The sequence below is a fragment of the Ovis aries genome, chromosome 1, assembly GCF_016772045.2.
Source record: "Ovis aries strain OAR_USU_Benz2616 breed Rambouillet chromosome 1, ARS-UI_Ramb_v3.0, whole genome shotgun sequence".
In the NCBI taxonomy this organism is placed as follows: Eukaryota; Metazoa; Chordata; class Mammalia; order Artiodactyla; family Bovidae; genus Ovis; species Ovis aries.
In genome coordinates this window covers 264535609-264561215 of record NC_056054.1, presented here as the reverse complement: position 1 = coordinate 264561215, position 25607 = coordinate 264535609, and the positions used below count along the sequence as shown (strand labels likewise).

At 52.7% G+C, this 25607-nt stretch overlaps 1 protein-coding gene across 3 annotated transcripts; it reads right to left on the bottom strand.

Moving 5' to 3' along the window:
* Positions 1 to 257: 257 nt before the first annotated feature.
* Positions 258 to 14471, bottom strand: RRP1 (ribosomal RNA processing 1). Of its 3 annotated transcripts, none has more exons than XM_042237600.1 (13): positions 14277 to 14471; positions 12273 to 12355; positions 10820 to 10877; positions 9332 to 9465; positions 8860 to 8921; positions 7203 to 7332; positions 7044 to 7108; positions 6701 to 6876; positions 3605 to 3684; positions 2857 to 2954; positions 2682 to 2701; positions 1691 to 1801; positions 258 to 755 (listed from the first exon to the last, which is right to left on the bottom strand). In XM_042237600.1, the coding sequence occupies exons 1-13, from the start codon at positions 14407 to 14409 to the stop codon at positions 523 to 525; spliced, it is 1383 nt and encodes a 460-aa protein (XP_042093534.1). In that variant the 5' UTR covers positions 14410 to 14471; the 3' UTR covers positions 258 to 522. The 3 variants fall into 3 exon arrangements, with proteins under 3 accessions (XP_042093534.1, XP_027816773.2, XP_060262019.1); XM_027960972.2 differs by having other exon boundaries at positions 9332 to 9417; XM_060406036.1 differs by lacking the exons at positions 258 to 755; positions 1691 to 1801; positions 2682 to 2701; positions 2857 to 2954; positions 3605 to 3684 and adding an exon at positions 4547 to 5194.
* Positions 14472 to 25607: the final 11136 nt, after the last annotated feature.

Sequence of the window (25607 nt, the reverse complement as noted above, 5' to 3'; positions counted from 1 at the left end):
TCCAGGTCGCAGAGAAGCGGTGGGTGGGGAGCCGACCCCCCTGCCCACGTGACAGGGTTGGAGCAAAGCGCCAGCGCACTGTCAGCTCTCACCCCGAGCTGATAAAGTACACGTGCAGACGACACTGTTAACACTTGGCATCATCTCCAGGCTCTGAGGAAGATGCAAACAGGCTCTGGAGGCACACCACCAAAACCGCCGAGCACCTGCCAGGCCCCGCAACCGGACATCCCGTGAAATCACACCAGGGCAGGACCGACGTGTAGGCGCCACGTGGCACATTTATTTATCGACACCCATCGAGTGGCCAGTCTCCTGCCTAGGGAGGGTGTCTGTGGGGGCCTCCAGTCCCAGGGTTTTCCGGCCTGACCGAGGGACATGGGCACCAAGTGAGGGCCCGACCCCGAGTCCTGGCCTTGGCCACCTCTCCACACAGTAAGTTGGGGAGCAGTCAGTTTCTGGAGTCTTGGGGACCCGGCCCAACTGTCTTGTCCCCTCATTCTCCCGGGGACCTGGGGGATGTCACTTCTGGCCCTCTGGGGTCCGCTTCCTTTTTGCCTTTGGCTCCTGGCAACCGGCCATCTTTGCTTTGGCCCCCACCCGAGGCCGCCGCTGCCTCCTGGGGGCCCCTCTCCCACCATGGCCCCCAGGCCGCTCCCGGGGCACAGCAGGGTCACCGCCTGCTCTCCGCCGCCGCCTCTTCCTCGTGGATCCTGGGCTCAAGTCAGAACCTAAGGCCTCCTTTGCATGTCTCCCTGAAACACAAGGCTGAGTGAACGAAGCATCGAGAAGGTTGGCTCCGACTCCTGAGATTGCCTGGGGTGCTGGGCCCGGGCGGCAGGGACACAGTGCGCAGCACGATGGCCCTGGGAACGGACCCAAGTCAGCCACCCAGGGCTGCATCAGTGAGGGTGCAAGGCCCACAGCCACCAGGCGGGCACACAACCTGTGAGACTGACCGGGAGGTGGGCCTTCAGGACAACCAGAATGAGGGCAGGACCGGAGAGAGGGACGTGGGCGAAGACGAGATGGATGGGGGCCCAGGCTCAGTGTATGGGGGCGGGGGCTGCTGAGAAGGTAGGGCTGGAGCCCAGTCAACGTGACAGCTGTGAGTGGCATCCAGGGCCCAGCCTGGCGTGGGTGTGCAAGACGTCCAGACTGCAGAGCAGCCTGGCATAAATGGACCCGGATGGGACTGGCTGGGCTAGAGCAGGAGTGAATGGAGACCCTTCACAGGGCAGGTCACATTCCAGCCACTGGCCTGTGTACAAGCTCATGGGGAGGGGAGAAGAGCAGAAAGGGGAGGGGGAGGGAAAGGTGGGAAGGAAGGAGCACAGGGGAGGGGAGAGGAGCCTCTAAAATCAAGGAGGGCGCATGAGGTCAGGGGGTTCCTGAGGATGCTGCAGAGGAGGAAGGGGAGGCCCATGTGGAGCAGGTCAAACCAAAGACAGAAAAGGGTCAGGAAGAGGCACCAGACCAAGCCGCAGGGAAGGAGAACGGGGAGGACCGCGAGGGCATCTGGGCCAGGGTGCCACATCTCTAGGACCCGTGGGCAGTGGGGGGTGGGGACGGGAGGCTTGCAGCAGGCTGGGGAGGGAGGCAGGGAGTCAGGTCTAGGGGGAGACAGGCCACAGTCACAGGTGACACGAGGAGGGGAGCGGTGGGGAAAAGCCAACACCGCCAGGCCTACCTGTCTTGCCCTGCAGCTGGGATCCGGATAAGCGCTTCTTCATTCTCACCCGCCTCCCGCCCCGCGGATTCCGGTACGCTTCTTCTGGGATGTCAGCTTCAGGGAAGAGGCCTGCAGACCGAGGCAGGCAGTCAGGGGGCCGCAGGCCAGGGTGCTTACGGTCCGTGCGTCCACCGCCTCCAGCACCCCACAAGCACCATGGCCGTGAGCTTTCGGCAAGAAGCCCTGGTCTGATTCCCACATGGCCACGGGCAGCTCACGGGGCATTGCCAGACACTGTCTGGAAGAGCCCACATGGACAGCTGGACGCATCATGCTCTGCCTCACACACACTTAGCTGGTGAGAGGCAGCAGACCCTTCAAAATACTGATGGGTTTTGGTCACACAAGCGTATGTCAGTCAAAACCCACCAGACGAACCCAACGTTCACATGCTCTGTTGTATGTTAACTTCACCTAGAAAGTACTATCCCAGCATGAAGCATTTAGAAAGTATGCTCTGACTGAGGGGTGGGGGTAGATATATGATAAATCAAAGATGATAAAATGCCTTAGTAGAATCTAAGTACTCACCGTAGAATCCCTGAGACTTTGCACATATTTAAAATTTTTCATAATGAAACGTTGGGGGGAAAACACACCTTCAATCTTACGCTTTCTAGGAAGCTGTCCTTCAGAACAAGCCATACCAGCTCCACCAGCCACACGCCGAGAAGCAGAGCCATACGCTGCACCACAGGCCAGCAGAGTGGCCAGCCCGGGGAACTTGCTAGAAATTCAGGTTCTCGGGCCAGCCATCCCCCCACCCCTCACACTCAGCCCCGAGAACCCCTGGGCTTCACCAGGAGGAGAGCTACACAGCCCCACAGCAGCCTCCTGAAAGAAACACCATTGGCCTCCCCACAGCCACCGGTGCTGGGGGGCGAGCACACGTGGCCCGATCCACTGTGGGGAGGACGAGATGCTGTCGCGCCTGGCGCCCAGTGCTCACCTTCCGCGAGGGCCTGCAACCTGGAAGGACGAGCGAGTCACTCACCACACACCTGATGAGGAGGGGTCGCCCCCCTAGGGAAGGCCCTCCCAACGCGATCTCTGAAGATGGGCCACCCATCTGAAAATGGGCCACCGATCTAAAGACGGGTGGAGCAGAGGGCCGCTGCACTCACTTCCGGACCACTTTGTAGAGGCGCTTCCGGTTCTGCGGAGGGGTATCCTGGCGACTGGCCATCTCAAACAGTCTGTCAGCAACAGCCTTGTAGTCGAACTGTTCGATGGAGAGATGCCGCGGAGGCTGTCAGCCCCCAGGGGCTCCCAGAAGGAGGCCCAACAAGGAGCAAGCAGGAGGACCAACACTCAGCCGCCCGATGCCCCCAGCTGCGCCCCACACCCTACTCCACCCGGCAGACGCCGGCCCCAGCGAACACGAGGGGCCGCACGGGGAGCCTCTGCACAACTGTAAGTCCTCCGGGAGCCATGTCAATACGAGCAGAGGATGGAACAAATTAAATTAATCTGGTGAATTTAGCCCAAGACATCTAAAATCTTATTAACTCATCAAGTAATCAACATCTGACACTGCCTAGGAAGGCCCCTACGGGTCCCATCCACCTGAAGTCCCTGATCTTGTCTGCTGAGCTCAGGCTCCGATGGGGACCTGAAAGGCCCCCGCTCAGCACGCACCACCCCAGTGGCCCCAGCACCCGAAAGGGGCCGGGAGCAGAGGCAGGGTGACTGCCGAGAGGGGAAACCTGGGCTCAGCCTCCCGGGACCCGGTCCCCACCTCCCCTTTCAACCAGTCTGTGTTCTACAGACGAGCCTCCAGGGTCCCTGCCTCCCACCCAGTCCCAGCCGGACAGATGCCGACCTGCTTGAGGTCTGGAGCCAAGAGCTCAGCCCACAGGCCCAGCCACACACCTGGAGAACAGGGCTGGCACTGTCCTCATCGTCATCTTCCGCCTGCTTGTCCAGGGGGCGCTGAGCCCTGCAGACCGAACCTAGAACAGAAGGGCCCCATGGACTTAGACACGCCTAGTACTGTGGGAGTTACAGGCCCAACCTGGGGCCCAGGCACCCTGCCTGCCAGGGCCACAGCTGGGCTCAGGAGCCCACAGCGGGATGGCAGGAGCACTGAGGGCCTTATCCCAGGGCAGCGGTGCCCGCACAGACCGGGAACCAAAGAGCCGTCCCAGAGGCGGGGGGCCTGTGAAACCAGGAGGGGGCAACTCAGGCAGGAATGGCGGGCCAGGAGCCCCAGGAGGAGGAGGAAGGGGGCTGTTCGGCCAGGGGGAGGCCTGGACTAAGAGGCGAGCAGGGAGAGCCTTTTCGGGTGAGGGAGCAGACACCAGACACTTGGGGCTCTGCCATCTCCACCTCCAGAAGACAGCTTCGATCACCAGCTGGCCTGAGGGGCGAGCACATGTGGCAAAGAATGACAACAGCAGGGCTGTGGGCAGGCCCTAGGCCACCAAGGGCCCCTGGGTCCATCTGCACTGGTCACTCAGGCTACTGAGGACAAGGAGGAGGGGAAGGAGGCCCAGGAAGGACGTCCAGGACGGCTGGGGCGTGTTGAGGGGGATGGCTGACCAACGAGAAAGCCAGGGGCGCCAGCAAGGGTGCCAGACTTAGAGGCTGCAGCAATTAACTCTTGCTCCTACCATCCAACGACCTCCCCACAGGGCACAGGACCATCCGGGGTGAAAGAACAGTCCCTTCAACAAATGTGCCAGTACACCTGACATCAACACACAGAGAAAGAAGCTGGTCCAAATTAACTCAACATGGACCAAAGACCTAAAGAAAGAACCAAAACAGTGAAACTCAGATGAAAACATAGGGCAAAAGCCTCAGGAGACTGGATCTGGCCACGATTTCTTGGACTAAAGGCACAAGTAACATGGAAAATTAAGACAATCAGACTTGATGTGAACTTTCAAATCTGTACATCGAGAGATTGTGAATACAGTTAAAACGACCACCCATACAGCAGAAGACTCCTGCACACCATAACGTGGGGAGGAGTTACAACCAGAACATGCGAAAAAGCAAGTGTCCGACTGTTAGCGATCCCACGGACTGTAGCCTGCCAGGGCGTGTGTGCATGGGATTCCCCAGGCAAGAGTACTGGAGCAGGGTGCCATTTCCTTCTCCAGGGTCTCCTGCGTTGCAGGCAAATTCTTTTACCCACTGAGCTGCTAGGGAAGATGCCAGAACATATGCTGCTGCTGCTGCCAAGTCGCTTCAGTCGTGTCCGACTGTGCGATCCCTTAGACGGCAGCCCACCAGGCTCCCCTGTCCCCGGGATTCTCCAGGCAAGAATACTGGAGTGGGTTGCCATTTCCTTCTCCAGTGCCTGAAAGTGAAAAGTGGAAGTGAAGTCGCTCAGTTGTGTCCGACTCTTGGCGACCCCATGGACTGTAGGTAGGCTCCTCAGTCCATGGGATTTTCCAGGCAAGCATACTGGAGTGGGGTGCCATTGCCTTCTCCACCAGAACATATGAAGACCTCCTAAAACACAATGAAAAAACAATGACTCAAAAAATGGGCCAAGGGCTTGAGTAAACATTCCTCCAAAAATACGTGAAGGGCCAAGAAGCACATGAAAAGGTGCCTGACACCGACAGTCACTAGGGAACCGCAAACCACAACCAGGGCGACAGCACGCGCATGCAGGAGGGCCGCTATCAGAGAAGGCGAGAAACTGGGAGGACACGGAGGAACCACAGCCTCCCGCACTGCCGGCCGGAACACACACAAGGCTGCACTGGGGAACAGGGTGGCAGGTCCTAGAAAGTTAAACATGGATTACCCGAGGACCCAGCAATCCCACTTCTGGGCACAGACCAAAAAGAATTGAAAGCAGGGTCTCAAACAGATATTCGTACACCCGTGTTCATAATAGCATTAACCACAACAGAGAAACATAGAAGCAACCTCAAACTCCATCTACCAACGAAGAAAACATGAGCTACACATTCAATGCTGTGTCGCTCAGCCTCAAGCACTGCCACACACGCTGCGGCGTGGCTCAGGAACTAAGCCAGACACAAGGACAGATACGTGTGAACCCACTGCTGTCAACACAGACGCTGACGGGCAGGCTCACAGGACTGATGGCAGGGAGGGTGCAGGAGCTGAGCTGGCAGAGGGAGACACGCGGACAGCTTTTGTCTGGGAAGATGAGAAGTTCCAGAGACAGACAGTGATGACAGCTGTCCAACGTGAACACACTTAGTGCCACTGAACTGTGCGCTTACACACGGTTAAGCTAGTAGACCTCACATCACGTGTGTTCCGCAACAAAAGGCCAGGGTGGAAAAGTCTGCAGCTGGTGGAGGACCCACCACACAGTCCCCCCAAGGACATGGCCATGAGCCCAGCTGGCGCCCCCTGAGGACCCACCTAGCACAAGGTGGACAGGCTGGACCAGACACCGTTGACACAGGCCCACGGGCCCTGCCTCCAAGGGGATGCTCACTCCAGCTGCCCGCTACTCTTCGTTCATACCCTCTCCCTCATCCAGCTCGACCCAGCGGGCCCCGCTCCCAACACCAGGGACACACAGCTCCCATCCTGGTGGGTGGGGCCGGGCACCCAGTGCTGGGAGACAGGCCAGGAAGATGAGCAAGTGACTTATGTAATTTTAAGTGATTTACTCCAAAAAGTGATCCACCATGGAAATGCCCATTGAGCAAGCTGGGTAGGGACTGGGAGGCTGCACTCTAAAAGGTGGGCAGGGCAGGAGTGATGGAGGGCAGAGACCCCACAGGGGTGGGCCGGATACCCAGTGATAGGCACAGAGCCTGGGGCATTGTGAGGAGGAGGGGGCCATGGAGTGGGCGCCGGGAGAGCGACCAGCACGTGTGTTTGTTTCCAAGGTCAGCCCGGCTGCCGCACTGAGAACAGACTTCAGGGGCGAGAGCAGAAGCGAGGGGGTGGGACAGGAGAGGAAGGGGGGGGTCCACCGCAGGCGGGACCGGGACAGGCTGTCACCCTGCGGCGTGCAGTCTTCACCTTTAGGGGACTCTCTGGACAGCACGCCTGGCTCCTGTGCCTCCTCCTCTGACAGCGCCTCCTCCTCCGACAGCTCCTCCTCCTCCAGTTCATTCATGAGCTCTTCAATGGCCAGTGGGGCCTGCTCCACGATTGTTTCAAAGATGCCTTGAGCGATGTTGTGCAAAACCAGGGAGCTGACGGGAAACACAGAGCCGCATTCAGGCTGGACCATGCTTGCGCTCGCCCCTCCCCATGCTGGCCTCTGGACCTCGCTGGACTGTCGTGAGCACACAGCGTCTTCCAAGGGCAGCTCCTCAGGGACTCAGTGGAACAGAGGAGGCAGGCAGGAGACAGCACTCACTCCTGAGTCTGGGCAGCAATCGTGCAGAAGGGCTCGATGAGCCTGAGGTTCTGGTCCGCGGTCAACTGCAGGGAGAGGGCTGGGGCTCAGCTCCCGGGGCACAGGCGCCGAGCAGCCTGCTACTGCCCACCTCGCCCTGCCTGGCTGCCGACCACCTACCTCGTGGGCGCCCACTTTGGTCAGCTCTTCCAGGAAGATCTCGATGAAGTGGCTCTTCACCCCGTTGGGGGCTTCACTGTCCGGGTGCAGGATCTCTGTCGTTAGCAGCTCCAGCAGCTGCTCGGTTTGTCTGGGGAAGAAGCGGCAAGTCAGGCAGCAACACCAGGGTGCTGTCCCTGGGTCAGAAGCGACCCAGGCCGGGGCCGGAGACCTCTCCTCCAGGCTATGACACACACATACTTACCAAATGTCACCCTCAGCCTATTACATGCGTGAGAATGGAAAAGGGCCAGAAAAGCAGATAAACTAGCTGTTTACACAGGGTAACGGGAGGTTACCAGCTTCTTCATTAAGGATCTGAGGCTGAATTACCAGCAACAATGAGGATGGAACTACCTTCCTAACAACACCCCCCAAGTTAACACAAGTAACACCATCGCTTCCACCGCCCCCGCCCCTCAACCAAGACAGCAGAGCCCTAAATCCTGGCATGAGGGACACTGCCAGCCTCAGGGCTTCACAGGATTTTTAAGGATGAAAATCACTAAAAACCAGAGACAGCCGGGCCCTAAACGTGGAGTCAAGTCACCCACAGCCATTCTCAATGTAGAAAAGCAGCTCAGTAACTACAGTCCGACTCCTGCTGATACTTTTATTGGCTGGACGTTAGGCCAAGGGTAAGACTTGAATTCTGTGATCCAGAAGATGGAAAAGTCCTACAGTGATGCGGGCCGTAAGCTGCCCTTTTCCAGTCTGGCAGCTGTTTTGACATCTGGGTCCTAGATTTATTATCCTTATACTTAAAAATAAATTGCTTTACCATCACTTTTTAAACACAAATTAATTCAAAATCTGCTGTTTCTAAGCCCTTTCCCCTAGCACCCGCCCTCCCCAAATATGGTGGCGGCAGGACACTCACAGGTGGGATGTCTGGACACACTTTCAGTAAAATAAAAAAGCAGTCTCTATAAACTCCACACCCAATTCCATGGCCCTTTTGTACCAAGCACAGAACACCACCATATTTTAAAAGTAATTGTCAGAGAGTCCCCTGGTGGCCTAGTGGATTCCGGGCTTTCACTGCCATGGCCGGGGTTCAAACTGGGGTTCAAACCCTGGTTGGGGAACTGAGGCCCCATAAGCCATGCAGCACAGCCAAAAAAAAATTTTTTAAGTACTTGTCTGCTGGAATTAAAATTGCTTTTCAATGTTTTTAAAAAGTTTTTCTGGGTTCTTTTTACTGAGCACATATCCCTCCTATCATTAAAAAAAAAAAGTTTAAAAAAAATTTAAAAAACTTTTAAAACGTGAATCTGCAAAAACTCACTTTATGTTGTGATGTCAGACCGCCCCCTGGAGGTTTGGAAACCTGCTGGCTGGTGGAACTTGGATGCAGGGCAGCGGGTGACAGACAGGTCCAGGCAGCAGTAGCCCCGCCCATCTGCCCAGGGAGCCCTGCCCACCTGTCTCTAGGAGGGACTAGCAGGGAGGGGTAGCTAAGACCAGCAGAGCCCTGCCCAGCCCCACTGGAGGACCCCACCCAGCTGCCAGTTGCCAGGGAGGCCTGAGGTGAGCCAGGAAACACAGACCCTCAGTCTGGAGGGTTACAGAGCACCCAGCAACGGGTGTGAGCAGCACGCGCACCGGGGGCACCCACCTCTCGTCCCATCCCTGCGTCCGCAGAGCCGTCAGGGCCTCGCGCAGGACCATCCGCATGAGCTGTGGCACAGGAGGAGACCCCGTGAGCAGACCAGCCCAGACCTCCCCGCTGCCCACCATGGTGCGCCCACCATGCACCACGGGCCCTCTAGAGCGGCCGGGGGCTGGGCCTGGATGCCAGCCTCCCGGGAGCAGCAGGATGGACTCTGGGGAGCGACTGCAGCACCAGGACTGATGGCTATGATGGATGTTCGCAGAGTGAAAACAACAAGGAGACGCGCCTCTGCGGGAGGAGCCTCCAGACACACAGGGCTGCGCCACGCGGTGCTCACCCCTCAGGGGCCTTGTCTTTGCCACTGTCGGGCAGGGGTGCCAAGACCAGGCGCCTGGACACCAAGCCCGGCTCTGGGAGCGCTGTTTCCCAGTCCAGCACTGTGGGGCCCCTTGCAGGGAGCGGGCCACATCCTCACCATGTAAAACTTGTCCAGGCGCAGTCTGTCAATGCCCGGCCACTCACGGTTCATGGTCTGCCAGAAGGTCTGAAGGAACAGGTGCTCTGGGGGAGGAACGAGACCAGAAGAGTTGGGGGGAGCAGCAGCCGCCTCTGGAGGGCAGAGACCATGAAGAAACCTGGTCAGGAGGTCCCACAGCAATGGCCTTGGGGGCCCTCGGCCTGAGTGCGCTAAGAGCAGTGCTGCGAATCTGGCTTAAAAATGGGACTTTCAGGAACCTCAGAAGGAAAAGTACAGTCCAGCCACAAGCCTGAACCATAGCCGCATCCTCTGAACATCAAGCGTAAAGAGAAGGTGAGGCCTGGCAGGAGAGGCGCTGCCTAGGCCGCCTCTCCCCACACTGCCCCCGCCCCAGCACCTACACCCCATCCCACCACTTACCCCACTGGATCCACCGACCTGATCAAACACAAAACCCTGCCAACAACAGGTATGTCAGGACCGGGGGGCTGCGGGTTCAACCAGGTCCCCCAAAGTCCTAATCCTCAACCCTCAGTATATAACTATACTTAGGAGACAAGTCTTTATAGAGGTGATGAAGAGAAAAGGCCTCTGGTGATTCAAGACACAGATATGCACAGTCAGACGGCCCCGTGAGGACACAGGAAGAGGAGGCCATCCACACTCCCAGAGAAGAGGCCTGATGAGATCCTGGCCTGCTGATGCCCTGCCCTCAGGACACGAAGGCCACCACTAGCGCCTGCTGCAGAGCATCCCCAGAGAGAGGGCTGGTCGGACAGCCCAGCGAAGGACAGAACTGCGTCCATTACCTCACTCAAGTGTCACCAACGCTCTGCACCTGCCCTCATGCTGAGCATGGAAACGCTTCTGCACGTTCTTAAAAGGTGAAACTTACAGAGAATGGATTTCCTCTTTGGCTACTTAACCATAACCGAACTACACCTAACCACACAGCCAGGACACCACCAGCAATGGTCCCAGTGGTCCCAAGGTCCAGGCCAGGGAGACCGCCTGTCCTTGGCTGCCCTTGGAGCAGGGTAGGGAGGTCACAGATGCTGGCACACGGGCCCCATCCCCACAGCCCGGCTCAACAGGACCAGGGTCTACATACACATCAGGATTTCTAAAGACACAAGGGATGCCAAAGGGCAGGCAACAGGGCTGAGGATCCCTGATGCTAGTCCGAACAAGACTCAGGAAGACGCACAGCAGGGAGCTCACGCCGTCAGCTGCGGACACTCCACAGCTTCTACCGAGATTCTAAATGAAAGGCATTAGCCCTCCAGATCTCAGACAGCTCCAGACCTCTGTCCTGGGTGAGTGAGGAACACATGCTGGAAAGCAGAGTAGCCTCTCCCGCACCAGCAAACACTGGCTGGGATGGGGCCCTCGCTCCCACTCTCAGAACACAGGCCTCGTGTTCAGGGGCTGGGTCTCTGCGGATCCAGCCTCACTGCTGGGGCTCACCGTGGCAAGGATACTTACGTGCCTCTGTGGTCTGGAAAGCATGGACAAGCTGGGAAATGGTCCGGCCAAGTTCCTCCTGCACAGGAAACAGGACAAACGCCCTCAGTCCCTGAACGAATGGGATCCTATGCAACAAGCAGCGGCAGGAAGAAACTCAACTGTCCTCACTCACCGTGGGATCTGGCTCCACAGGGCCCTGCAGCCCAGCGAGCTTGGGGTCTGGAAGTCCCACACCACTAGAAGAGGCCTCCCCTGAAGGCCATGCCCACCCAGCCTCACAACAAGCAAGGGCAGGGGCTGCCCTCCTGACCAAAGCCCCACACTCAGTAACGGAGCCTGACAGTCAAAGCGGGGAGGGGAGCAGGAGCCTGGGAGCACACAGCCACCTGAGAGGGGGGCTGAGGAGACCCCCGAGGTTACCAGCTGCCTGCCTGCCTCGGTGTACAAGCACCACCGAGGGCACTGGGCCCCAGTGCAGCATCTGAACTTCATTAAGTACCCTCACTACGCACAGTGCTCTGAAGCGCGAACAATTCCCACTGAGACACACCCCAAGAAAGGCGAGTACTTGAGGGCAGTGACACCACTCTAAGGTACACAACGATGGACACGCGCCATCATACACGTATCAGCCCACAGAGCACAACAGCGCAACCCTCATGGACCCTGGGTGCTGCTGATGTGCTGGGTGGGTCCATGGATTCTGAGAAAGGGCCCACTCCCGTGGGGGTGTGGACTACAGGGGTAGGTGGCATGTGAGAAGTCGCAATATCTTCTCCTCTCATGTTGCTGTGACCCTAAAACTGCTCTAAAACATAAAGCCTATTTTTATAAAAGACAATTAAGAAAAAAAGGCTAGGGACTTCCCTGGTGGTCCAGTGGCTAAGACCATTCCATGCTCCCAATGCAGGGGGCCCAGGTTTGATCCAGGTTGGGGAACTAGATCCCACATGCCGCAACTAAGACCCGGTGCGGCCAAACAAATAGAAAAAAGGGAAAAATACTTGTCTCAGAAGACTTGGATGCTGTCCCCTGCTTTCCAGCATTTCAGCACTCAGCTCATCGTCTCTGACAAACACAAAACAGACAACCCAGGGGCTTCTCCAGTGGCCCAGTGGTTAGGACTCTAAGCTTCCACTGCAGGGCGATGGGTTCAACCCCTGGTCCTGTCAGGGTACTAAGAGCCCACAACCACTCCCACCCTGGGCCAAAAAATAGCCAGAAAACCCAGTTTTCAGCCACGATGTACCCTGGCATTCACCAGCATCGCTATGGTGCCCAACTCATCAAGTGTGAGACCCTCCCTAACCCAAGGCCGTGGCCCTCCAGGCCTTAAGGAAAAAATAGCATCAAAGCTATAAAACTGCGCTCAGCATGGCTGCTGCAGTAAAACGAGGGCTGACAACACGCTCGTCCACCCTCCCACTCATACTGTGGCCCCAGTGCCTTCTGCAGCCTCCTGGGCACTCACCTGCAGCAGCGGCTTGTCCTGCATCCACATGCAATAAAACAGCCCTTTCCACACCTTCAGCAGCTCATCATGAGTGAAACCACCTGCGCCAGAAACAGCGCCATTCAGACTAAAGGAACCCCATCTTTTAGCGCCAGAACAGCCAGAGAACTGTGACGGCCTGAATCAGACCAAAGTCCTCTTACTGCACAGGTGCCTGGCCCTCCCTCTCAACCGATCCTCCCAACCCAGAACCTGCTGGGCCAGTGGCTGCAGGGTCTCCCGCAGGTAACTGCTGTTTGATTTTTTCAATAAATGTTTACCGAGAAATGTCCAAGTATCAGAGACTGTGCTCCATTTTTCAGATTCAAAATTGAATGAGTCACCATTTTTCTGGGCTGGATGGTGGCTATGCAGGTGAATCTTGGCCACAGTTCACCCAGTGTTACACCTGGGCTTTACACACTTTTCGAATTTTAAAATTACACATTACCTCATTCAGGCTCATTATGACAACACTAGACAGCATATTGAAAATCACAGCTTTGCCGACATTACTTTGCCGACAAACATCCGTCTAGTCAAAGCTATGGTTTGTCCAGTAGTCATGTATGGATGTGAGAGTTGGACCATGAAGAAAGCTGAGCACCAAAGAATTGATGCTTTTGAACTGTGGTGTTGGAGAAGACTCCGAGAGTCCCTCAGACTGCAAGAAGATCAAACGAGTCAATCCTAAAGGAAATAAATCCTGAATATTTATTGGAAGGACTCATGCTGAAGCTGAAGCTCCAATACCTTGACCACCTGATTAGAAGAATTGACTCATTGCAAAAGACCCTGATATTGTGAAAGATTGGAGGCAGGAGAAGGGGAAAACAGAGGATGAGATGGTTGGATGGCATCACTGACTCAATGGACATGAGTTTGAGCAAGCTCTGAGAGTTGGCCATGGGGTTACAAAGAGTCAGACACGACTGAGCAACTGAAGTGACTGACAAATACATAAACTGATGGTGAAGACAGATATATAAAATCACCCAACAAGTATAGACTGAGGTCTTAACTATGTTCTGGCACCCTGTTCCAGAGAAGTGGTTCTCAGACTTTATTAATAGCATGGCATCCCCTGGAGGGTTTCTTTAAAGATCCCTGGGCTTCCCAGGTGGCACGAGTGATAAAGAACTTGCCCGCCAATGCAGGAGACATATGAGACGTGGGCTCCATCCCTGCTGGTAAGATCTCCTGGAGGAGGAAATGGCAACCCACTCCAGTATTCTTGTCTGGAGAATCCCATGGACAGAGGAGCCTGGTGGGCTATGGCCCAGAGGGTCACAAAGAGTAGAAGATGGCTTACAAGGCTAAGCACATACACAGTCCATCTGCCAGAGCTTCTGATTCAGCAGGGCTGGGATGGGACTCACAAATTTACATTTCTAACAAAAGTCCAGGTGATGCGGAAGTTACTGATGGGGCCACGTTCTGAGAACCACTAAGGAGCGTGATATCCGACAGGTGTATGCTGCATGAAACTCAGACGACAATCCAACAACTACACAAGAAAAAACTACAAACAGTCACAAATGCCGCTCTGAGAGAAAAAAACATGGTGCCCAAACAGTGGATAGCATGGGTAGCGGGATATACGGGTTGACAGGATCCTGCTCCCAGAGTAGGCAAGTCTGAACTGGAAAGAGATTAGGGGCTTGGCTGAGGCCGGGTGGGGGCGGGGTGGAGAGGCACATATAGCGGCCGAGAACGAGGTGACGCCGCGCACCTTCAAATCAGTCAGCGTGGATAAGGGGATCAGGGCCAAGCGTTCAGACGGGAGCGCGGCTGGTGGGGTGGGTGGGAGCATCGCCACGGCCCGACCAGGCTCCGCCCGGCCGGCCGGACCACGTGGAGGCTCCACGCGGTTGGAAAGTCTGCTAACTCAGGCCGCCTGCCCCCAACCCGGGCCCTCGCGCCCCCAGCCCGGCCCGGTTCGCGAGACGCCCCCGGCCCACATCCCGTCAACCCCGCGCCAACCTTCGGCCCGCTGAGTTCTGGCGACGATGTATTTCCGGAGCTTCCTCACCGCCCGGTCCCGGGTCACCTGCTCGTTCCCCGCCAGCCGCTGCGCGAGCTGGATTTCGGGCGGGAGTTGTACACGCGGACCCATGGCGACTGGGCCGAGACCCCACGATACCAGTTACCTTGCCGCTATGCCTGGGCGCGTTCCGTGACGTCACACGCCCGCGCCGGCCTCGATGGGATTCAGTGCGACGTCACGATCCCGCGCCGGCCTCTCCAGCACTCTGAGTGACGTCACGTGTCTGCGCCAGCCTTTCCTGGGTCGCACGCCTCCGCCTCCTAGTGGCACGGTCCCGTAATGACAAGTGCATGGGGCTCTGGCTCCATTCATTCTGCTGCTGCTGCTGCTAAGTCGCTTCAGTCGTGTCCGACTCTGTGCGAGCCCATAGACGGCAGCCCACCAGGCTCCCCCGTCCCTGGGATTCTCCAGGCAAGAACACTGGAGTGGGCTGCCATTTCCTTCTCCAATGCATGTAAGTGAAAAGTGAAAGTGAAGTCGCTCAGTCGTGTCTGACTCTTCGCGACCCCATGGACTGCAGCCTACCAGGCTCCTCCGTCCATGGGATTTTCCAGGCAAGGGTATTGGAATGGGTTGCCACTGCCTTCTCCCCATTTATTCTCAGTTCAGTTCAGTCGCTCAGTCGTATCCAACTCTTTGCGACCCCATGAACCACAGCATGCCAGGCCTCCCTGTCCATCACCAACTCCTGGAGTTCACCCAAACCCATGCCCACTGAGTCGGTGATGCCATCCAACCTTCTCATCCTCTGTCGTCCCTTTCTCCTGCCCTCAATCTTTCCCAGCATCAGGGTCTTTTCCAATGAGTCAGCTCTTCGCATCAGGTGGCCAAAGGATTGTAATTTCAGCTTTAGCATCAGTCCTTCCAATGAACACCCAGGACTGATCTCCTTTAGGAGGACTGGTTCGATCTCCTTGTAGTCCGAGGGACTCTCAAGAGTCTTCTCCAACAGCACAGTTCAAAAGCATCAATTCTTCTGAACTCAGCTTTCTTCACAGTCCAACTCTCACATCCATACATGACCACTGGAAAAACTGTAGCCTTGACTAGATGGACCTTTGTTGGCAAAGCAATGTCTCTGCTTTTTAATATGTTGTCTAGGTTGGTTATAACTTTCCTTCCAAGGAGTAAGTGTCTTTTAATTTCATGGCTGCAATCACCATCTGCAGTGATTTTGGAGCCCAGAAAAATAAAGTCAGCCACTGTTTCTACTGTTTCCCATCTATTTCCCGTGAAGTGATGGGACCAGATGCCATGATCTTCGTTTTCTGAATGTTGAGCTTTAAGCCAACTTTTTCACTCTCCTCTTTCACTTTCATCAAGAGGCTCTTTAGTTCTTTTTCACTTTCTGCCATAAGGGTGGTGTCATCTGCATATCTGAGGTGATTGATATTTCTCCCAGCAATCTTGATTCCAGCTTGTGCTTCCTCCAGCCCAGTGTTTCTCATGATGTACTCTGCATATAAGTTAAATAAGCAGGGAGACAATATTCAGCCTTGACGTACTCCTTTTCCTCTTTGGAACCAGTCTGTTGTTCCATGTCCAGTTCTAACTGTTGCTTCCTGACCTGCATACAGATTTTTCAAGAGGCAGGTCAGGTGGTCTGATATTCCCATCTCTTTCAGAATTTTCCACAGTTTATTGTGATCCACACAGTCAAAGGCTTTCGCATAGTCAATAAAACAGAAATAGATGTTTTTCTGTAACTCTCTTGCTTTTTCAATGATCCAGCGGATGTTGGCAGTTTGATCTCTGGTTCCTCTGTCTTTTCTAAAACCAGCTTGAACATCTGGAAGTTCATGGTTCATGTATTGCTGAAGCCTGGCTTGGAGAATTTTAAGCATTACTTTATTAGCGTGTGAGATGAGTGCAATTGTGCAGTAGTTTGAGCATTCTTTGGCATTGCCTTTCTTTGGGATTGGAATGAAAACTGACCTTTTCCAGTCCTGTGGCCACTGCTGAGTTTTCCAAATTTGCTGGCATATTGAGTGCAGCACTCTCACAGCATCATCTTTCAGGATTTATTGACAAGTAAAAGGAAGCCAGCATTTGCCCGCCTTTTGGGAGGCGGAGAGGTGCTGTAGTTCACCCTTGGCTGCTGAGGGAAGGCTCTTCTTTAGCAAAGAATGCCAGTGAGCACAGACAGAGGAAAGGTGGAATTGTAGAAAGTCCACAACGAATCCAGTGAATGTTGGTTCAGGCCAAGGTCATCAGAAAATGCCACGATGCCAGGGGAGGGTAGTCATGGCGGGGTTTGCGGGAGTATCACCTATGCCCGCAGTGGCCTGCCACCCTGGAGGGCCCCCACGCTACAGCACCATCACCCGTGGGGCACGCTGCACTGACCTTGTCCACCCTGTAGGTCCGAGACCGGCCTGGAATACAGAAAGGTAGAAGGCGGCACACAGAGCAGGGGGAGGCAGTCTCCAACCTGTTCCAGGACAGCGCCCCTCAGTAGCCTTTTTCAGTAATGAGTCATATGTCAGGGGGACCCAGGATCCCCAGATCCACTGATTCACTAGGAAGACTCTTGGCTGTGATTTATTATGGCAAAAGGATTCAAAGCACAGGGAAAAGGTCTAAAGAGCACGTGTTCCCCTAACTTCCGAGCAAACAGCTATGACAACACATTGAATGTCAGAAGGAGCTTGTTAGAGATCAGGATCCGGAGCATTTCGGGGACTTTCCTGGTGGTCCCGTAGCCGACACTCTCCACTTACACTGAGGAGATCCCTGGTCTCCCGAATGACTTGAAACACCGCTAAGAAGTTAAAACAAAACAAAAAGCCCAGAGTTGTTATTATGAGCTGGTCACAGCTGCCTCTACCAGACACACCCGAACTCCAGACTCCCACAGGGAGGGCAGATGCTCAGCACCTGCTGTGTTGTTGCTCCAAACGCTTTAGGCCCATGAGTCACTCTTATCACAGTTAGGGTGCTGGGGTTGTTGTCGTTCACTCACTAAGTGGAGTCTGACTTTTTCCGACCTCATGGACTGCAGCATGCCAGGCCTCCCTGTCCTTCACTATCTCCCGGAGTTAGCTCAAACTCATCTCTACTGAGTTGGATGCCATCCAACCATATTATCCTCTATCTCCCCCTTCTCCTCCTACCCTCAGTCTTTCCCAGCATCAGGGTCTTTTCCAGTGAGTTGGCTGTTTGCATCAGGTGGCCAAAGGACTGGAGCTTCGGTTTCAGCATCAGTCCTTCCAAGGAATATTCAGGATTGATTTCCTTTAGGATTGACTGATTTGATCTCCTTGCAGTCCAAGGGGGTCCAAGACAAGAGTCTTCTCCAGCAGCACAATTCAAAAGCATAAATTCTTCAGTGCTCAGCCCTCATTATGGCCCAACTCTCACATGCATATATGACCACTGGAAAAATCATAGTTCTGACTATACAGGCAGATGTCAGCAAAATGATGTCTCTGCTTTTTAATACACTCTGTATGTTTGTCATAGTTTTACTTCCAAGGAGCAAGCGTCTTTTAATTTCCTGGTTGCAGCTGAAACAGAGCAGGACCCTATGGTCCTTGCCGCCTGCCTGCCCTGCATGTCTTCTGCCTGCCTTTTGCATGTGGAAAACTTTAGTCAAAGAATAAGTTTAATCAGAGAAATGAGAACATGTGAAAACAAAGAGAAACAGTCTAAGGAGACTAAGTAATAATAGTGTAGTCGTTAAACATAGTCATGGACCTTTCGTTCTTTCTCAAGGGCTATAGATAACATTCTGATTCATATCCTGTGAGCTGTCCTATAGATACCAAAACACCAGGTGGAGAATTTAACTACATGATGACCAGGCTGTCCCCAGGACATGAGTTGCCACACATCCGAGAACTGGCTGCAAAGAAATGGGAACAAATGGACCCTGGAACTGAAGACTAACTGTACCTAAAACAACCAAGATGATGCTGGTCAGACCACTGGTGATCAATTTGAAGATGACTGTGCTCTTTCTGCTTTCCACCCCAACTCTGTCTATCAGTTCAGTTCAATTCAGTCGCTCAGTTGTGTCTGACTCTTTGCAACCCCATGAATCGCAGCACGCCAGTCCTGCCTGTCCATCACCAACTCCTGGAGTTCACTCAGACTCACGTCCATCAAGTCCGTGATGCCATCCAGCCATCCCATCCTCGGTCGTCCCCTTCTCCTTCTGCCCCTAATCCCTCCCAGCATCAGAGTCTTTTCCAATGAGTCAACTCTTCGCATGAGGTGGCCAAAGTACTGGAGTTTCAGCTTTAGCATCATTCCTTCCAAAGAAATCCCAGGGTTGATCTCCTTCAGAATGGACTGGTTGGATCTCCTTGCAGTCCAAAGGACTCTCAAGAGTCTTCTCCAACACCACAGTTCAAACACAACAATTCTTCGGCGCTCAGCCTTCTTCACAGTCCAACTCTCACATCCATACATGACCACTGGAAAAACCATAGCCTTGACTAGACGGACCTTAGTCGGCAAAGTAATGTCTCTGCTTTTGAATATACTATCTAGGTTGATCATAACTTTTCTTCCAAGGAGTAAGCGTCTTTTAATTTCATGGCTGCAGTCACCATCTGCAGTGATTTTGGAACCCCCCAAAATAAAGCCGGACACTGTTTCTACTGTTTCCCATCTATTTCCCATGAAGTGATGGGACCAGATGCCATGATCTTCGTTTTATGAATGTTGAGCTTTAAGCCAACTTTTTCACTCTCCTCTTTCACTTTCATCAAGAGGGTTTTTAGTCCTCTGCACTTTCTGCCATAAGGGTGGTATCATCTGCAACTCTGTCGATAAAAGCTCTCAAACCCTGCTTTTCAGAGAGTGGGAGTCAGCCTTGGACAGATGTGCCACCCTACCCCCCAGACAACTGTCAACATCTGAAATAAAGCAAACTCTCCTCTCCACCAACCTGGCCTGTGTATTGCCTTTTGAGTGGTAAGCAACCCTATTCAGTAGCATAGTGACCATCTTCAGTGATTTTGGAGCCTAAGAAAATAAAATCTGCCTTTACTTCCACTTTTTCCCCATCTATTTGCCATGACGTGATGGGCCTGGAGGCCATGACCTTAAGTTTTTGAATGTTGAGTTTTAAGGGAGATGAGAAAAAATCCCCAAATCCAGGTTCCCAGCTAAGGGTCAAACTCATTTGCTGGACTCCCTAAGGATAACACTCTGGCCTTATATTAATGCTTTTCTGCACAGGCAAGGCAATAAATATTTCCATCTCTGTGGGCCCAAACAACTGCTCCTTTGGTGCATAAAGCAGCTACAGTCAACATGTAAATGAATGGATGAGACTCTAATAAAAATTTATTTACAAAAACAAGTGATGGGCCAGGATTAGGCCCAGTGATTATAGTTTGCCAGCACATGGTGGAGAAGAATGCCTCCACTTTTAGGAAATAACGGTGACGTGTTCGGTGAGAGTTAAATGTCGTGATGTCAATAAGTGGATAAATGATGACATGCATGGAGTACACAAGCAAATATGGCAAAATGTTAACAAGGATTGACTCCAGGGCAGGAATACAAGCGTTCATTGCCCTATTCATCCAACTTTTTCTGTTTGAAAAAGCTATTTAAGTTTTTCACCAGCAGTGGCACTGTTGAGCAGGACAAGATCCCTGCCTCACCAGCCAGGACTCAGCAGAGATGCCAGGCAGTAAAGTAACAAATCCTTGCACGCCAGAGAGGACAGTGCTCTGGGAAAAGCCAAAGCAGGAAAAGGGACAACAAACCCCAAAGGAAAGGGCAATTTTAATAGACATTCAGTGAACTTCCAACAAAGAATCTCACCAAAATAATATAATGAAAGGGAGCAACATATTCTTTAAAAATATTGGGTTGGCCAAAGAGTTCACTTGGGTTTTCCCCTAAGATGTTATGGAAAAAGCGAAATGAACTTTTTGTACAACTCAACATACTTGACAGTGTATACAGCTATTAGATGCTGATGGCCAATGAAGGGTTTCTTGCATATTCAATGGAACTAAAAAATACATGTCTTTGCTCAGACGAAATAAAATTTATATTTTAAGGCAGGATGAGAAAATGAAGCATAAAATTCTGTCCATTCAGGCCTCCTTCTACCTTTGATGGCCAAGTGCATCCAAATTATACATTAACCAGACCTCCTCAAAGGTGGGAATGCCTGTTCAACCATAAAGATCATTTTTGTTTTGTGTTGTGTTTTCTGACGCTGGCAACGTGACTTCTTAGAAGACAGCATTCTTTCCCGACTTCGTAGGGGGTCATGGTGACTGGACTATGTATCCTTGGTGAGCTGTATCTAAAATGCCAGTGTGTCGTTTTGATGGGTGGTTCTTTGTCTCGAAAACGTCTATGACCATGCCTTTGGCTTCTAACATCGGAAGAGTCTTCAGAATTTTCTGTAAGACTTTTTCCTGGGTTATAGTCCTCAGTTTGGCTCAAATAAAGTTCTCTTTTTTCTTCTTGTCAGCTGAATTTTCCTCGACAATTCTACCTGCCAAATTATCCTTCTTTAGGAGACTTTCCAAAATCTGCTGTGCATCGCAGGCAAGAACCACCCATGGATATTAATCAGTGGCAAAAGGGTGATGACACACATGATATTCTTACAGCCTCAAAGGACTTATTGGTTAATGGGAAAATTAGTGACGTTACAGCGGAGAAACCCCGAAGACACGCCTTCACTCAAGATGGAGATCTGCGTCGCCAGCGAGACGTATGGACGTCACATGCCCTCAAAGTGACGCACTGAAAGAACAGCAGCACTTTGGTGGTGTCCCTGCCCCAAACACACAGCCTCCACCTCATCAGGAGAAACATCAGACGAGCCCAAACTAGGACCATTCCTCGACACAGGCAATCCACCCTCTTTATGTGTGTCAAGGGGGGTATAAAGGGCGAGGGGCCGGGAACCTGTCCCGGGTTGATGTCTGCTCAGAGGACTTGACCAGGAAGGGCCAGGTGGAAGGAACGTGGGCCAGGAGGACTCTAGTGGGAGTGCAGTGAGATGGGCCTGGATTCTGGACACAGGCTCCTCCCAGGGCATCTCAAGGCTCACTTCCTGCTTTGGTAACTACTATGTTTAGGCTTGTGTGAGAGTTTAAGGATGTCCCTGTTGGCTCAGATGGTAAAGAATCTGCCTGCAATACAGGTTTGATCCTTGGGGCAAATCCCCTGGTGAAGGGAATGGCAACCCATTCCAGTATTCTTGCCTGGAGGATTCCATGGACAGAGGAGCCTTCTGGGCCATAGTCCATGGGGTCGCAAAGAGTCTGATGTGGCTGAGCAGCCAACACTTCAAGAGTTTAACATTTAGGGAAACTGGATGAAGAATTCACAAAAACCCTGTAGTATTTTTGCAGCCTAAAATTATTTCAATATAAAAAGTTAAAAAAAATTAAAGTTTAAAAAGAAAGAAAGGCAAGGGACTTCCCTGGTGGTCCAGGAGAAGACTCCTCACCCCCAGTGCAGGGGGCCCACGTTTGATTCCTGGTCAGGGAACTAGATCCCACGTGCTGCACTGAAGATCGAAGAGCCTGCATGCCACAACCAAGACACGGGGCAGCCAAACAGAGAAATGAAAAGGAATATTTAAAAATTAGAAAAGCAAGAACAGAAAATCTGAGAAGACTTGGGGAAATGAGGTATTTTCCCATTTCTACAAGCATTATACACTCCCACCCCATCCTACCCCAAGGGCAGGGTTTTTCTCTGTCCTGCTTGTCTGTACCCAGGACGGTGCCTACGAGGTGACAGTGTGCAGAACAGATGTGAATAGCTCACTAGGTACAAATTAACAACAGAAGTGTGCTCATGTATTCGACAAATAACAAAACCCAGCATCTCTCATCTCCTGCAGCATCGTGGGGAGCCACTTCCCATTCTGAGGTTGCCCTGCTTGTGTTCGTTTTCTGGGACATGGAAAAAACCCGTTTGTAGATCTTGTGTGTCTTCCTACGTCATAGTCTTTCAACTCCAGACCAGCTTGGTGCAGACCGGAAGGGTGTGTGTGACACCTCTGAAGCACAATTTCATATCTGTGCTAGGAAGCGTGTGTTGAACCAGGGAGGGACTCCGTTCCCTGGAGAGGCTATAACAAAGTGGCAAAAACGGAGTGGCTTAGAACAATAGAAATGTATCATCTCCCAGCTCTGGAGGCCAGAAGCCTGAGATCAAAATGTCCGCAGGGCCACGCTTCCTCCGAAGGCCCCAGCGGAGGGTCCTCCCTGCGTCTTCCTGATGTGGGGGCCCCTGGTGCTCTTGGAGTGTGGCCGAGTCACCCCAGGCTCTGCCTCCATGCTCACACGGCCCCCTCCCCTGTGGCTCTGCCCCCACGCGCCGTGCTTCTTTCTGTCTCTCTGCATCCTCTCATTTTTTTATAAGGACACCAGCCACTGGATTTGGGGCCCACCCTCAGCCACTATTAACCTCACCTTACCTCATTACATCTTCGAAGAGCTCATTTCCAAATTAAGGTTCCATTCTAAGGTTCTGGGTAGATGTGACTCTGAGGGGACACTATTGAACGCATTACAGAAGGGGCAAAGAAGACAAAATAACCGACAGTCACTGCCAGCTAACGAGTGCCTGCCATGTGCGAGGACTTACTCATAAAGCATATAAAGCCTCTGTAAACTTTGAAAGAATCCTGTGAGGAAGGGATGGGTCTTGCACTTTTAAAATAAATATTCATTGACTTATTTGGCTGCACTGACTGTTCATTGTGGTATGCAGGGTCTTCAGCTGTGGCATCTGAATCCAGGCCCCCTGCACTGGGAGGGCAGTCTTAGCCATGGGACTGCCAGAGAAGTCCTGACTTTTGCACTTTAGTAGGTGAGCAAGGGGGCTTACAGGGGATGCTCTTGCCCAGAGTCAGTAAAAGACAGGTGAAGGTAACACCCAGGCCAGCTCGCGTGCCCACCACAGCTGTGGGCGCCCCACGTGGGGGCCAGGACCGCTTCACAGGTGGCAGGTGGTGTGTGTGCCCAGTTAGCAGCATGGGCCTGAGCACAGGGGCTGTGCCTAGTGTGGCTCAGGTGCTGCCTTCCTGAGATCCCTGGTACTCTCAGAACAAGGGCCTGAAAACTCATTTTGCACGTGCATTAGACAGCCCGGCAGATATGGCTGTGGTCATGGCCCCGCCCTTCCTCCTCCTAGACTCCCCACCCCATCCCCCTGCCCCCTGCTGCTCCAGGACTCACACCCACTCACTCCATACAGGCTGCTTCTCCCCCCATATTCATCCCTCCGTTGTTATTATAGAAGATTAAGGAAATAGAAAAAGTTAGGGGAGGGAACCAACCATGGTCTCATGCGTGGGTGCTAAGTCGCTTCAGTCGGGTCCAACTCTTTGTGACCCCATGGACTGTAGCCTGCCTGGCTCTTCTGTCCTTGGGGTTTTCCAAGCAAGGATACTAGAGTGGGTTGCCCTGCTCTCCTCCAGGGGATCTTTCCAGCCAAGGGATCAAACCCATGTCTCTTATGTCTCCTGCATTGGAGATGGCAGGTTTGTTACCATTAGTACCATCTGAGAAGCCCGTGGCCTCCTGATCTAAAGGGAAAACTTCTGACAGATCTGTTCTCTATTTTCTGTGCATAGGATTTTTATTAATTATATGTCAATTACATAGAATCTATCAATTGTATTAACCACATTATATTGACTGTTTTGAAACTGCTTCTCAATAACACATCTAGCATTTTCCTATGATGTCATTTACTCCTCAAGAATGAACACTATTCCAAAAGAAAACTCCTTTTTCTAAAAACAAAGAGTCCTGGGACTTCCCTGGTGGTCCAGTGGCTAAGACTCTGAGCTCCCAATGAAAGAGGGATGGGTTTGATCCCTGGTCAGAAAACTAGATCCCATATGCCATAACTAAGAGTTCACATGCCACATCTAAGACCTGGGATAGCCAAGTAAATAAATAAACATTTAATTTTAAAAAAGAGTCCTTTAAATAAAACTTTGGAAAAACACAGAAATTCACAGAGTGTTGTTAAATACCCATTCCCCACCTCTAGTGATGGCTACTGTTAGCATCGATGAGTGTCCATCAGTCCCACAGATGCCTGGTTCCCACCAAGCCCCAGAGACGTGGAATCTAAAGGGCTGGGAACTCAGGGTTACAATAAGCACCCAGTGCTGCCAACAGCAGGGCCCTGGAAGACACAGTTCTATAGACACTTTTCCCCAACTAAACAGGGCTTCTGGCTGTGGACAGAGGCTGGGCAGTGAGGGGGCTTCCAAATTCTGGGATGGACATTTTATACTAATAGGTAAATCTTTTGTCCCTCCATTAATTTTTCTTTAAAAAATTCCTAGCATTGCCTGCTTTCATTGTGAAGTTTTATTTTTGATTTACAGAAGTGTGTAACTGTAACTGAGCAGGTCCCCATGGGGCCTTCTCAGGACAATATGTATATGTGTGCCCAGTCATGTCTGACTCTTTGTGACCATATGGACTGTAGCCTGCCAGGTTCCTCTGTCCATGGGATTTCCCGGGCAAGAAAACTGGAGTGGGTTGCCATTTCCTCCTTCAAGAGAATCTTCCCAATCCAGGGATCAAACCTGGTCTCCTAGCTTCCCTGGTGGCTCAGAGGTTAAAGCGTCTGCCTCCAATGCGGGAGACCTGGGTTTGATCCCTGGGTTGGGAAGATCCCCTGGAGAAGGAAATGGTAACCCACTCCAGTATTCTTGCCTGGAGGATCCCATGGACGGAGGAGCCTGGTAGTCCACGGGGTCGCAAAGAGTCAGACACGACTGAGCGACTTCACTCACTCACTCACTACATTAGCAGGTGGATTCTTTACCACTGAGCCACCTGGGAAGCCCAGACTGTTCCCTTACCATCCTCTGCCCACTTCTTGTCTGTAGAAAAAACTTTAGCCAAAGAATAAACTTAATTAGAGGAGTGAGAACATGCAGAAGCAAAGGAAAGCAGTCAAACAAGACAAAATAGTAAGTTTAGCCATTAAAGACAAGGATCTTTGGGGAATACCCTGGCAGTCCAAAGATTAGGACTTGGCACTTTCACTGCTGAGAGTCTGGGTTCTATCCCTGGGCAGTGAACTAAGAGCCTGGCAGCCATGTGGTGTGGCCAAAAAACAAAAAAAGACAAGGACCTTTATTTCCTCTTTAAAAATCTGTGATTAACATTCTCAGCCATATCCTTTGAGCTATTTTAGAGATACTGAAACCCCCACCCAGTGGAAGAAGCTAACTTCATGATGACCAGGCTATAGCCATGATGTGAGCTGCTCCGTCTTGCACAATTCTGAGAACTGGCCTC